General features: G+C 38.2%; 1 protein-coding gene across 5 annotated transcripts in view; it reads left to right on the plus strand.

The window, feature by feature from the left end:
* LOC105007398 (poly(rC)-binding protein 3) overlaps window positions 1-10,419 on the plus strand; it is a 152,588-nt gene extending 142,169 nt beyond the window's left edge. For all 5 annotated transcript variants that reach the window (XM_013131193.4, XM_020055033.3, XM_020055034.3 and 2 more), the window contains one exon: window positions 7,321-10,419. In XM_013131193.4, coding sequence (XP_012986647.1) covers window positions 7,321-7,375 — 55 coding nt within the window. In that variant the 3' untranslated portion in view covers window positions 7,376-10,419. The remainder of the gene's footprint in view (window positions 1-7,320) is intronic.
* Window positions 10,420-15,629: the final 5,210 nt, after the last annotated feature.

Raw genomic sequence — 15,629 nt, forward strand, 5'->3', positions numbered from 1 at the left:
TGAAAATTGCAGGATGGAAGCAACCTGACGCTCACCGTATCCCTCTGCCAGTAAAGCCAGAATTTAACCCTTCTTTTCCTCACTCAAAGCTTTTCTTTTCAACTATTTTGTCATGCTGAATAGTTATTTTTGTATTCAAATTACCATTGAGGTACTACTTGCACTGTTTTTGCCATCCAGCTGGTCCTATTGCAAGAGGATAGTGATGACCACAGCAGTGGTTTTTATACTTGTCCTCATTAAATTAGATTTGGTTCAGCTAATCACCTAATCAGTACCTCATTAAGTAAAGTTAGGTGTGCCTGTGTTGGAATTTAATAGACACTGGAATGGAATGGCTGTCATACATGTAGAGATGCTGATTTAAGAAAAATTAGGAGTGGTCTCTTAATTTTCTCCGGAGCTTTATATTAACAGTGGGCAATGTGAGCCTGAGGCCTAATCAGTGACCTTACGGTACAGTCCTGTGGGAAATTGTAGTCATTACAGTAAACCCTTTGTAAAAAGTAGCATTTCTGTCAAATACATTCACAACTATCTATTGCATCTGTATGATTCCTAACATTTGACTGATGACTGGTGAGAGTAGCAATTATGTGGCAACAGGCCTAACACACTGACATGTTCTGTTGAGAGTTGTAATCAGTCAGTTATTAACTCAGATGGCAAATTTACATTGTATGTGATTATTATTGTCATATCATTGTCATGATAGAGGAAATTCACAATGTATGTGATTATTACTGTCATGTCCTTCTCTTGATAGAGCCTTCAGGTCAGGTTAGGTTTCATTGCTCTCACTGGTAAGAAAAACAAACCCACAATGACCAAAACACTGAAAATACCTTACTTAGATGGATCTGCTATGTGGCAACACATTTTTAAATAGATATTATCATACACAGTCCCCTTATTTCAGGGGCTCAAATGCAATTGGACAAATTAACACAACCATAAATAAAATGTACATTTTTAATACTTTGTTGAGAATTCATTGCAGGCAATGACTGCTTGAAGTCTGGAACGTACAGACATCACCAAATGCTGGGTTCCCTCTTTTGTGATGCTTTGCACAGCGATGCAACCACAGAAAGTTCTCTAAAGTATACAAATAATTGAACAAGGTAACAAGAAAATATGTACATATATTCATTTAAATCAAATAAATATTGGGACACGCTACTAAAAACAGCAATGTAATTAAAGATTGTGCAAATAGTTAAGTTTAAAGTGAAAATGCTTGCTCTCAGGTTCCCATACAGCAATTCAAGAATAGAAAGTTCTCAAAAGGACACTGGCGGCCAAAAGTTTGGAATAATGCACTGATTTTGCTATTCCGGAAGGAAATTGGTACTTTTATTCACCAAAGTGGCAATCAACTGAACAAAGTATAGTCAAGACATTACTGATAAAAAAAAAATGCAGACAGGCCCCATTTCCAGCAACCATCACTCCAGTACCTTATCCTCAAGTAATCATGCTAAATGGCTAACTGGGTACTAGAAAATCACTTCCCATTATATCAAACACAGCTGAAAGCTATTTGGTTTGTTAAATCAAGCTCAACATTTATGGCGTCACATCAGTCTCAACAAGATAGAGTCGAGAGAGCTGAAACACAAACTGCACGTGCAGAAGACCAAACCCGAGCGAGAGTATAAACATTGTGAGGGCACAGATATCGTTGCTCCACGACTTTTCAAAATTCACCTGCGCCTTCTCGAATCCCCCTTCTCTCCAGTCATGGGTCGTTTGCGAACGAATGTCTCTTTTTGGTTAATGATGGGAGCCGATTCAGGAACGGAAAAGGGCTCTTAAATATGTTTGAGGCAAGTGGTATTAAACGAAGACATTTAAACAAGGCACTTGCCATAAACCACAATTATTAAAATGTACATAAATGTTCATACAAACTTTAATAATATTTTAAAAAAATATTTTGTAAAATGTTAATTCATATTACATTTACAATTATTTTATATAGCCTATATAAAAAAAAAAAATATGTGGCACCCCCAAAAAGACTCAGTAGCTAGGATGCCAACAAGAGTGACACCTAAAAAATCGCAAATTTTGACGTAATATTTTACGCAAGGTCCCCCTGCTCAAGCCAGCGCATGTCCAGGCCCGTCTGAAGTTTGCCAATGACCATCTGGATGATCCAGAGGAGGAATGGGAGAAGGTCATGTGCTGATGAGAGGAAGAAGGCCGTGTTTGGAGGAAGAAGGATGAGTACAACCCCAAGAACACCATCCCAACCGTGAAGCATGGAGGTGAAAACATCATTCTTTGGGGATGCTTTTCTGCAAAGGGGACAGGACGACTACACCGTATTGAGGGGAGGATGGATGGGGCCATGTATCACGAGATCTTGGCCAACAACCTCCTTCCCTCAGTAAGAGCATTGAAGATGGGTCGTGGCTGGGTCTCCCAGCATGGCAACGACCCGAAACACACAGCCAGAGCAACTAAGGAGTGGCTCCGTAAGAAGCATCTCAAGGTCCTGGAGTGGCATAGCCAGTCTCCAGACCTGAACCCAATAGAAAGTCTTTGGAGAGAGCTGAAAGTCCATATTGCCCAGCGACAGCCCCGAAATCTGAAGGATCTGGAGAAGGTCTGTATGGAGGAGTGGGACAAAATCCCTGCTGCAGTGTGTGCAAACCTGGTCAAGAACTACAGAAAACGTATGATCTCTGTAATTGCAAACAAATGTTTCTGTACTAAATATTAAGTTCTGCTATCCTGGTCTATCAAATACTTATGTAATGCAATGAAATGCAAATTAATTTCTTCAAAAATGTGATTTTCTGGATTTTTGTTTTAGATGCATTACAGACTTCTACATGCTTTGTAAGTGGGAAACCCTGCAAAATCGGCAGTTTATGAAATACTTGTTCTCCCCTCTGTAGACACTCTTGGGATACACACCCTTTTTGATAGACAGACACTTTGTTCATTCATACACCACTTTGTTTAGCACATACATCTCACTTTGTCGTGTTTGATGTGAGTATGTATTGCTGTGGTGTTTGTTTGGTATTGTCTAGTCAATTGTTTGCTGTTTAGGTCCTTGTGTTTTGTTTGTCCCTGTGTCCCTGGGAAAAGTTTTTTTTTTAGCAAGTCGCCCTTGGGCATACACAACCCGTAGGAAAACTGTCTAAAAAACACTAGTTAGAACTGGGCAGACCACCCACTGTTTTTTGGATTGGTTATAAGTTCAGTTTAGGGGTGTTTGGACAATAATATTTCATTTCTTGGGTCCAGCTCAGCCCCTTTTCCCTAACCTCTTCACCCTGTGTTTATAATAAACGTTCTATGTTTGACAGTAGCTTTGTTTGTCTGTGTCGTTTGTTCTCATTGTGCCTTAACATTAAACTAATTTGCATGAGTTTTATGTTTTGGGTCTCTGTACCATCCACCCTAGACTGCTAGAGCCACAGGGTTCGTAACATATATGAATCAGTCCAGTTAGGAAGCATAGGCGATAGGGATTCAATGTCACCTGTTTTGGTGCAAATGAAAGGGACGGTGCACAGGAGAGGCAACAGCAAGACAACCCCCAAAATGGGAATGGTTTTTCAGGTGATTATTAAAATTCTTTTTTTTTTTTTCATGTCCCAATCAATCAACTTAGTCTTAATTGGGAACAACAGTCAAATAATCACACTATTCAAATTGACACAGCCTTACAAAAACCAGCAAAAAACAGCGACAGTGTGTTACATTTACACAATTATTGTATTTAAATTATATTACATACAAGTTTACAACATTTAAAAATAATTGGGTCCATTTTCACTGACTGAATTATTTCTAATTCTACTTTGTGTCCAAAAGTTTCCAAACACTTTAAGTATACTGCTTTTTAACTTTAGGTTGCTTAAAGTTAAAACATTTGAATGAGGACAAAAGTGTTAAGAGCTAATTTGCATGTACAAAGATCGAGGAGTTTCCAGTAATGTCAAGAGCTAACTTCTTATGACTGGTTAATATTTGTTTTTGCAGCCTAAGAATGGCCTGTTTCACTTGCATTGAAAGCTCATTTGATCAAATGTTGTGGGTTAAAAGCAACAGCTTCCAAATGTGAATGCCATACCTGGAATCAACTCGAGACCTTTTACCTGCTTAATTGATGATGAAATAACAAAGGAATAGCCCACACCTGTCCATGAAACAGCTTTTGAGTCAATTGTCCAATTACATTTGGTCCCATGAAAAAGAGGGGGCTACATATTGAAGAGCTGTTATTTCTAAACCCGTCATCCAATCTATGCTTTAAGCTCATATTCCTTATTTAACTGTAACTTTAATATATATTTTGGTTAACAGCCAAAATAACAAAAATGTTGTCAGTGTCCAATTATTTCCGGACCTAGCACTAGTTCCAGTCCAAGTGTCGATGTTGTTTAGCAACTCCAGGTGTTTACAGTTTTTGAATGACATAAAACCAAAATATATTTACACCAGTGGGGAGGCTTGGGTTTGAAATGAGAATGCATGAGTAGCAAATAACCACTGGCGGCTGGGAAACCCCCGCAACCATTGCAAGGCGGGGGGCCCCGTCCTGAATAGCATAAAAAAAGCTAGGCCTTTTTAAAAAAAAGCACAAATATTTGAAGGTGAGAAAACTCATCTGGTTGAGAGATGTAGACATGAATAAAAGAAAATATGCAAGCGGTGCTCAAAAGCACATGCAGCAATAGTGTTGTCTGAACAAGCTTGCACAAAACACCCAAAGATTACATCCTTATTTAGGAAGTTATCATCAGCACCTCCACAGACAAAACACTGCCACCGCCGGTAGCTAGCAGCAGCACGTCTTCACCAGCAACCAGCCTTCCCTACCAGCAGTAATCATTGCCTTTCTCTTCCTAACCCCCCCCCCCCCCAGCACAGATCTATATAGCACTGCCCTTGGTGTTGAACGTTGATCAATAGGCTATATAGTGCTGTCCATTAATTGTGCTGACGTGATTGTGCTTTTGTAGTTAAAACTTCCTTTTTAATTTATCTTTTTTCCATTACTGAATATGTATAAAGGTAGACAGCCATCAGTCTATTGGCATAGGAGGCAGTGGTATATGCTAATAGATGGAGATACATTTTGAGGGGGTTCAGGTTAGAGGCCTCGAGCTCCGGTCTCTGCAATGTCTGGGCCGCCAGTGAGAATTACCCAGTTGTAAAATGTGGTGGTTCTTTGATGTTATGTGGTTACAGTATGTTGCTTTCAATGTTTCCGGGGCACATGCAAAGGTCAACAGCATTCTAAACAGTATCCAATACCAGAGTATTTTAACATAGATCCGTGCTGAGGATCATCCAGCAAGAAAACAATCCACAAAAGGCCTTTTCACACTGCATTTTTCTTAGCCCCGGGCTAATCTTAGCTTACCCTAACCCTCTGTTAGCTTAGCCTGGTTAACACAATAGTTTGTTAACCCGGGGGATAAGGTTTCACATTTGTTTTCCTAAGCCCTAGGCTAACGGACAAATACGACAAGACTATTTTACATACATCTACATGCTACAAATATGTCGTTCTCTCTGGCATGCAACTAATGCTACGTGCACACTGTCTACTCACTCAATCTCTGGTGAGCTGTTGCTGAGCCAAAACTATCGTGCACACTGCTCGTTCAACATCACTGACACGCGTTTCTCTCAGTTGATCGCCCACACTGTCGGCATTTGTTTTATCAACTTGGTAAAAACTATGCAAAGAAAGCGAAGAACAGCGACAATAAAATATGAACTTTACTAGTTGACCTTTATTCTTTCGACATATTTGCGTAACAAGCAAGCTGCAGTAACTATTTCACTCAGATAAAGCCGGGTATACTAAAACAAGGAAAGTTCACATAGTGAAAGGACCAAAACAGAAATACAGTGTAACTATTCGTGGCGGCCTAAGTCAAGAGCACAGCTTTTGTGATTGGACAATAAACGTTCTATAATTTTGTTCTTGATCCCGCATTCATACTGGAAATGTTGACACTGAATTTCTGGGGCTACCCCTGAAAAGTCGTGCTAACACTGCTCCAGAGCAGGGGCAGCCATCCCTACGCTAAGAGTGATGCTAGCCCACTTATATGCTAATAATATGCTAATATGAGCCAGTTCAGCCAGGAAACCAGAGTGGTAATTGGTTAGCAACACATCAGTTGATGCACGAACGCTCTTATCACATTGTAAAACTGTCTAGATTGTAAACTGTGTATATAAATATCAGGGAACTTAGTCTGATGTTGAGCTTGTCCTAGCATGCGGTGCACTTCGATCCACCACCCCTGCCTCCACCGGCTAGATTCTGTGTTCCTTCTGGTGGAGATCAGTACTGTGTACTTTAGTCACTGCCATGGGAATTGCATAAATAATATCAAAGGTATGTTATTGTGGTAGTATCGTATACATGATCATTTGATGGCAATGAGTTACCCTATAGGAGCAGAACCTAATGGAAAGACCTGCATGTACAGGGCTGTACATACGTTCTCCAATGAACTCATACAGTGTTTTCTGTCTGAATTTGTGAAACCCAATGAAACCTGTGTTTTGAATTGAAGATGAAAGTCTGTAAGCGCATACGAAGGATCTGAAAGTATAAAGAAATGGTCCAGGATCGCTCATAATGTTTTCTGCAACCCAAAACTCCCTCATTTTTGGAGCAGTTAAATATAGCTCAGTGTTTGAATTATGTATTTCATACAGTTATTTCTGTTCATCTCAATCATCTGTGGACAAATGTTCTTGTTCTCAACTCACAATCACAATATTACAGTCTATTACAGAGGATTTGCTCACTGTGTGAATCCCAAATGGCAGCCCTAAATATATATAGGGAATAGGGTGCTATTTAGGACATAGTGCTTGTCTTAGCACAAAGTCCATTGACCTTTTTTAATAGAGGGGAATTTGACCCTACTATTGGTTCATTGCATCTTCTGCCTGAGGCAACATAGCCAGGACATCAGCAGTGAAATACTGAAGAGCACATTTTTCATTTATACGTTTCCCTTTTCTTTCTCCTTCTGCTTGGTGTCCTCTGAAACCACTATGATTCATTATCACAAAACAAAATAAATTGCTTTTTGCTATTTACTCTAGTTTGGCATACCTTCCTTGAAATCTGAAGTTTCTTAAAAGTATATTGGGCTGCTTAAATGACCCAGTGTCAGGGGTACAGCACAACTTTTTTGTCCCTTACTAATACTTGTGGCTTTATTTTTTGTGGATTTTTCTTTTGGGTTTGGCATGCTAAAAATGCAAAAAACAAATAATCAGTTTGAGAGAATCTAATGGCTATTTCTTTTCCAATGACAGGTTCAGGGATGTGGCCGCCATGTGGAATGACCCTTCATCCATGACAACATCCTGAAGCCCAAATCGGATTCTATTAAGAGAAGCTAATGGCAGCAACTGTCTCCCAACACTCCCACTGAACTTACTGGCTCCTCAAATTCACTTAGCACTTAGCTTTAGCCACAGCTAAGAAGGTGATTTCTAAAGCTAAGCAGGAAAAAAATGACTTTTTGTTCATTGTACTGTAAAGAGTAAAATAGTGTTTCAGCATGCAGAATGCTTAGGATAATTGTTTCATTTCTTTTTTTTTTTGCTGGGTCAGTGATTAGTTTTGCAGTTTCAAACTTGTAGTTCCTTGTCAGGATAGTAAACAAAACGTTTAAAAAAGAGGAAAACAATAAAAGAAGAAAAAAAAAATGGAATTCCGTCTGAATGTTAATGAGTAATGTTGTTGGTTGTTGGCAAGCAAACTAAAGTAATGCATTTGTAGAAGGAATATTGCTGATTCAAGTGAAAGGAAGCTGTTTTTAAAGAAATAGGTTTTGGATGCTCTACATTTTTTACTTGTTTTTACCAAGTGCATTATCAAGTCCATACGCATGCATTATCAGTAAACAGGAGTACTATTACATGGAGACTAAAAACTAGAAAGCTTTCCCTATTGTGCAAAATTGCACAATCTTGTTTTATTTTGTTCACATTTTCTATCTTTCCTTCACCCTTCCCTCTTACCTGTTCCTTACCTGTTTTAAGCTTACTAAATGTGGCATATTTAAATTTACACCAGTCATTCTTCACTGCATCTCATGACCTTTGAGCCAGTTGCGTGCGTCTTGATTTGTATTGTCTTTGTATTTAGCTGTTCTGCGCCTTTCAGTGACCCTAACAGATGTTTTATAATGTAAACATAATATCCACTGTTAAATTGTTACCTGCCCACCACCCACCTATTTCAAAGAGTACTTTACTGTTTTGACATTCTAGTACTTTCCGTGACATCACCAATACTTCAAACTCCTTTTTTTATCAGTTTAAAACATATACAGTGTGTTGTGCACACCACTGAAGAATATCTTCAAAGATCAGCTCTAAATTAAGTTGTCATTACATGGGTCTTTATACTATTGAAGAAAAAAGTCAGTGGGATTTAAATGTTACTTTGTATTGTTAAGGTTTCTCAAATAATCCTCAGAATTCATACTGCGGTGTAGTTGATGTTGTTAAGCCCTGGAAACAACGAGGTAAAGAGAGGCATTCACCAGGTAAAGAGGAGCATTCCACATATAGTCATATAGATTGAGAGAATGTGCATGCTACTTTTATGTACTGTACTTGTCTGTCTGTCTTTCTGTCTGATTGTTTGGTATGTGACATTACACTGAAATGACATAACTGCATTTGTATTAAAAAAAAAATTGTAGTGGCTTATGGAATGAGTTAACATTAACTGCTGATTGGCATAGATGAAACACTGAACCCAACTGCATTCATGTAAAACATTGTAGACATGTAATCTGTTAAACAAATATCCATCACATTTGTTTAATTATAAAATGCCATCATAGGAAGCTTCAGCATTACTTATTCTGAAAGTGAATACTAAAATGTGGTTATTGATCATTGGATCCCTTTCAGTTTTCCCAGTTGCTTCTTTTTTAATGTATTAATTTCCACCTTCAGCTAAAATCAATCCAGTAACAACATTTTTTTGTGTTATTGATCAGAATGACAGCATTTAGTGGGACATGGGACAGCCCTAAACCAATCGTGATTGATTCTGGACAAAGATTTACCCTCTGAGTATTAAATTATATTTGCACAGTATCAAATACTTTTGAGCTTTGGAATGTTCCAATGTTTGGAGCAGAACTCAAAAGACAAAAGCGCAGTTTACAATGGTCTGAAAAAGCAGCCTTCTCAAGACGTAATTGTTATTTTTTATTAATACTTTATATATTTTTAGACAAACAACAAATCTGGAGTTCAGCAATATTTTATAATGATACTTTGGTTGCTTTTTGAATTATAACCAGTTATTCTTCAAATACATTTTTGTAGCTGCTGTTATTGTGCCATCAAATATTTGTAATAATTCAGATGCCCTATCATTAGGCCAAACTAGGGACTAAAACCTTTATTCAGAGATATCAATGACATTTCCTGGTTCGTCAAGACCATCCTTGGAAAGCTTACTTTTTGTTTGGCTCATTGCCCATTGTTAGTGGTTCTGTCATGTGAAATCACTAACATTTATTTAGATAGTTTGGCACAGAAAGTTGAAGTTGAATGTAATCAATTTTACCATTCTGAGAAATGTACTGTTCTTTTCATGATAATTATGTTCTTTGTTCATTTTTGTTTAATAATCCTTCATTTTGGATGAACGTAATGTGCCTGAAAAGGTAGACAACAGATGAAATACTACAAGGTTTACTAAGCTGCTTTTGATTGGAATTGAAATTTGGATAAAAGTGAATTAACACATGTCAATATGGATAGACAAGGGGGTTGTATTGAACTCCATCTTCCACTATTGCAGGTGATCAAAAGATGAATTAGACATACATATGTTTACATAAACTATAGCCACTGATCTACACAATTATTTGTTTAAACATCTTAATTGTTGCACTGATTTGTCAGCCAACTTAATCAAGCTGCTCTTAAGTTTTAACATCAAATAAACACACAGGCATATGACTCTTTTCAATGATTTCCTTTTGATTCAGTTTTTTATGTGTCCCTCAAAACCTTACTAAACCTTACTGTGTTCATTTTGGCTGTTGAGTTGCACATACCGTACATAAGAACAGCAGTTTTGATCAGAACATTCAAGTGCAAGTTGCACTACATGCATGACAAACACGTTTCATTACAGGCTGTCATTTTAAGCATACATACTAAATCACTTTGTACTAGAGCACTCTTTGTACTTGAGCAGCAAAAAAAAAACAATGGCCCTTTTGCCTCTACGCTGATTTAATGTTTAAAATTGTAAGAGTTAGGTTATATTTATGGTAATTTGCTGCCTGCAGGTCTATATTAGATTGATTTATTGAGGTTTGGTTCAATTTTGACATGTTTTGTAAAAAGGAATAATAAAGTATTGTTTTCCCTTGATCTGATGATTTTGTTTTTTTAAATAAAGAATAATAATGTAGAGGTAAACATTGAACAAAGCTACTTGTTATTATAATGCTTAAAATCCAATATAAAGAATAATAATGTATAAAGGTACACATTGAACAAAGCTACTTGTAATTATAATGCTTAAAATCCAATCGTGAATCACTTTCAGATGAGGGTCTTCAAATATCAGTATTTTACTGTGGACATAAAGGGATAATTCTGTTAGCCGTTGTCCTCTTTACATCCGTAAATAATAAAATCACGCAGTCAGCGGTGAATGTCTTTATTAGTTCTCCACTCATTACCTGTATTAACTTCTTGAACTGTTTGAACTCGTTACCTGTATAAAAGACACCTGTCCACACACTCAATCAAACAGACTCCAACCTCTCTACAATGGCCAAGACCAGAGAGCTGTGTAAGGACATCAGGGATAGAATTGTAGACCTGCACAAGGCTGGGAATAGGCAAGCAGCTTGGTGAGAAGGCAACAACTGTTGGCGCAATTATTAGAAAATGGAAGAAGTTCGAGATGACGGTCAATCTCCCTTGGTATGGGGCTCCATGCAAGATTTCACCTTGAGGGGCATCATTGATCATGAGGAAGGTGAGGGATCATCCCAGAACTACATGGCAGGACCTGGTCAATGACCTGAAGAGAGCTGGGACCACAGTCTCAAAGAAAACCATTAGTAACACACTATGCCGTCATGGATTAAAATCCTGCAGCGCACGCAAGGTCCCCCTGTTCAAGCCAGCGCATGTCCAGGCCCATCTGAAGTTTGCCAATGACCATCTGGATGATCCAGAGGAGGAATGGGAGATGTGGTCTGATGAGACAAAAATAGAGCTTTTTGGTCTAAACTCCACTCACCGTGTTTGGAGGAAGAAGAAGGATGAGTACAACCCCAAGAACACCATCCCAAACGTGAAGCATGGAGGTGGAAACATCATTCTTTGGAGATGCTTTTCTGCAAAGGGGACAGGACGATTGCACCATATTGAGAGGAGGATGGATGGGGCTATGTATCGCGAGATCTTGCCTAACAACCTCCTTCCCTCAATAAGAACATTGAAGATGGGTCGTGGCTGGGTCTTCCAGCATGACAACGACCCGAAACACACAGCCAGGGCAACTAAGGAGTGGCTCCGTAAGAAGCATCTCAAGGTCCTGGAGCGGCATAGCCAGTCTCCAGACCTGAACCCAATAGAAAATCTTTGGAGGGAGCTGAAAGTCGTTGTTGCCCTGCGACAGCCCCGAAACCTGAAGGATCTGGAAAAGGTCTGTTTGGAGGAGTGGTGACAACCTGGTCAAGAACTACAGGAAACATATGAACTCTGTAATTGCAAACAAAGGTTTCTGTACCAAATATTAAGTTCTGCTTTTCTGATGTATCAAATACTTATGTCATGCAATAAAATGCAAATTAATTACTTAAAAATCATACTATGTGATTTTCATTCACAGTTGATGAGTACCTATGATAAAGATTTGACTTCTACATGCTTTGTAAGTGGGAAAACCTGCAAAATCGGCAGTGTATCAAATACTTGTTCTCCCCACTTTATATATGATTTTCAATGCTTCCTCAATATCAGTAGTAGGTCGATGGTCAGCAGAGATGACCCATCCATACTCTTACAGCATGTGTTTCCATTGACCTAAACGCAAGATTTAGGCTAACCCATTTTTAAAAAACACACAGATGTTTAGTTGCACTGACGAACATGCATCCTTTCTCCACCAATTAATTTGGATCCACCCTAAAAAAGGCTTATTAGTATCTAAAGATTCTAACATCTTAACTCAAAAGTCATTTGTTTCATTAATAAGAGGTGACAGTAACATTATTGTAAAAACGTCCTCTTGCCTTCCGGCTAAATGGAATTGCTGTCATACAGTGCTAATTTCACGTATCCAACTCCCCCAACATCAGATCAACAGTGCTATGTAGGGAAAATGGGTAAGCTCTTCAGTTCTTAAAGATTTGTTGTTAGAGTAAACGTGTCTATGAAGGTAAAGAGCACACATTTCAGCAAAGGGCTAACACTCAAAGTTGAGGGTCAATTCCATTCTTTTTGAATTTGGGGGATCTTCATGACCATCTGTGCTGGCAAAGACCACAAAAGTCACTATAAATACAAAAAAAAGCTAAATACTATATTTGATTACAGAGGGCTTAATTACCATGAATAATGGTTTTTCTTAGGCAAGAAGCCTGCACATTTTGTGCTGCAGGATGGCACATGGTCATGATAGATCTTCGCTACCAAATTATAATAGCCCTCAATATTAGGAAGTGGAAAGTAGCCTTCTCCTGGAGCCAAATGTTCCCAAACATGCGCAGAGACGCACATTTTAACATTGCTTACCACAACGCATTCAAAAAGATGCTACCCTACCAGTGTTTCCAGATGTGGAGTGGAGTGTCTGTTGGAGTGGTTTATTGCATGATTGGTTTCAACATTCAAAGTAAGAACTACAATAAAGACAATATGATCTGGAAAAGGGGCCATTAAGTTTTTGGCAGACAAAACTTGAAATGAGGAGCCTGGAATTAGTTTTATTATTTTCCTTTTAATGAGAAGTGGTTTTGATATGCTGTATATAAACATAAAATACTATTTAGGATTTTTTTTATTAAAATGATCCAGCTAGCTACTGTACTGTAGCTAATTACCTCATTTTTATATTGGTTAAGCAGACTAGGTAGCTAGCTAGCTTGGGCTGGTAACGTTAGCTAGCTATCCAGGGTCAGCAGCATTAACTAGCTACTAGCTTGCTTACTTACCCAACCAATATGAAAGTTTGAGTTAGATTACACAGATTACACAACTTCCATAAACAGTATTTCAAATAACATTAATTTAAACGTTAATACCGACACATCGGCAACTTTATTCTATGCATCTTTGCACTAGAGCCATCCTGCAGCTTAGAGTCTTGTGGGTCAAGACCAATACCGGCTGTTTAGCTATTATGGAAGTGGTAGAGTCATCCTAGAAATGTTTTAGTTATTTTATATTCAAGCAACAAGGCAAGAGATAGTATGGTAAATGACAAGTATACCATGTCTAAATGCTGTTCTTAAGCACTATGCATTGCGGAATGCCTGGATACCGCACTTAGCTGTAATCAATTAAACCCTAAACCAAGAGAATTATCCAAAATTACCTTTAAATCTTATCATTACAGTGATATCTTGCTTATAATAGCTACAAGGCCACTCCCCATTGACACATGGCCACTCCACGTTGCTTTGTTCCAAATAATAGCCCTTTGCCCTGACATCATGGCCCTGTACCATACATGTTATTGCCTCCTTGCTCAAGTATAGTATTTACCAGACATGATTTTCCAAAACAATTTACAATTGAGTTCATACATTAAAATGGGTAACCACTAGAATAAATTCTACTAATTTAGCATTGCGTGACAATGTTTTGATGCCTCACTAAAAGATGAAGCCTTTTGTCAAGCAATGCCTATTCCACATTTTATAAAGCACTGGTTTACATCATATTTGATATTGCAGATTGTCATATCTGCTTATGCCACGTTAATGAACTATTTATAAAGTTTGAAGGTTTATTTGTCAAATGCACCGAACAACACAGCGTCATCCTGCACAATGAACTTCTTGTGACATGACACCCGCAACTATGTAGTGAGAGTTAAGAAGTAGAATATATAAGTAAAAATAAAGCCAGATAAAAATAAATAAAGCAAAAATACTGTACAAACACTGTACATTAGCAAGAGTAAAAAAAAAAGAGCAAACTGTAAACTAGCAGCGATCTGGGTAGTATTATTGAACATTTAGATATGACATGTATGGCTGTAATATACAGTTGTGCTCATAAGATTGTATACCCTGGCAGAAATTGAGACATTTTGGCAATGATTTTGAAAATATGACTGATAATGCAAAAAAACTGATCATATGAAGCCATTTATTATCACATAGTTGTTTATGTCATTTTTAAATCATAATTATAACAGAAATCACCCAAATGGCCCTGATAAAAAAAAAATACATACCCTTGAATGTTTGGCCTTGTTACAGACAGACAAAGTGAAAATGGCAATTAAAGGGGCATATCCCACACCTGTGGCTTTTAAATTGCAATTAGTGTGTGTGTATAAATAGTCAGTGAGTTTGTTAGCTAACTCACTGTATTAAGAACTAAGGGTACGCAGACTTTTGAACAGATGTTAGTTCATTTTTTTCTTTGTGGCCATATTTTGTTTTATGATTGTGCCATTCTGTTATGATCAATCAATCAATCGAAGTTTATTCACAAATACCAAAAGCAATATAATAATACAGTCGTTGCAACAAAATCACATCGGTATAATGAATGGGTCCCCCAAAGAAGCTTGAGAAGCTTATGGGTGGGGGCTCGTAATTTTACAAAAGAAAGGTGGTACAATAAAGATACATGGTCACCATCAGTTACCAGGCGATGATAACAAAGCTCACAAGAAAAAACGCACAAAAACATACAGTACATACACATACATTCATGCTCATTACATCCCAGTAGTCCATGAGAAAGCAGTTATATATTAAATATAAGTTGATAAATAATATTTTTTTAGTTGTTTTTTTAAAATTGGAGATAGAGGGCAGCACCTTAAGGTCATCATCAATCCCGTTCCAAATCTGAGGCCCCCTACATACAACACTCATACTAGTGCGCAAATATCGGCGATATTTACCAAATATTAGTTTCTTCAGCCTCCTCAAAAAATACAGTCGCTACTGTGCCTTTTTGACCAGGGCTGAGATGTTGAGGGACCCGGGGAGCTCCTCTGAGATGTGTACACCCAGGAATTTGAAGCTGGATACACATTCCACCTAAGCACCATCAATGAGGACTGGGGCATGACTGCAGCCTTTAGACTTCCTGTAAACCACAATGAGCTCCTTGGTTTTCTTTGCATTGAGAGCCAGGTTGTTGTCAGCGCACCATGCCGCCAATGCGCTTGATCTCTTCCCTGTAGGCTGACTCGTCATTGTCATTAATCAGGCTTACCACGTGGTGTCGTTGGCAAACTTGATGATGGTGCTGGAACTGTGTACAGTAATGCAATCGTGGGTGAAGAGGGAGTACAGGAGGGGACTCAAAACACAGCCTTGTGGAACACCAGTGTTCAGGAGGTGAGGTTGTCTAACCTGACAGACTGGGGTCTGTTG

This window comes from Esox lucius, chromosome 16 (genome assembly GCF_011004845.1).
Source record: "Esox lucius isolate fEsoLuc1 chromosome 16, fEsoLuc1.pri, whole genome shotgun sequence".
Lineage (NCBI taxonomy): Eukaryota > Metazoa > Chordata > Actinopteri > Esociformes > Esocidae > Esox > Esox lucius.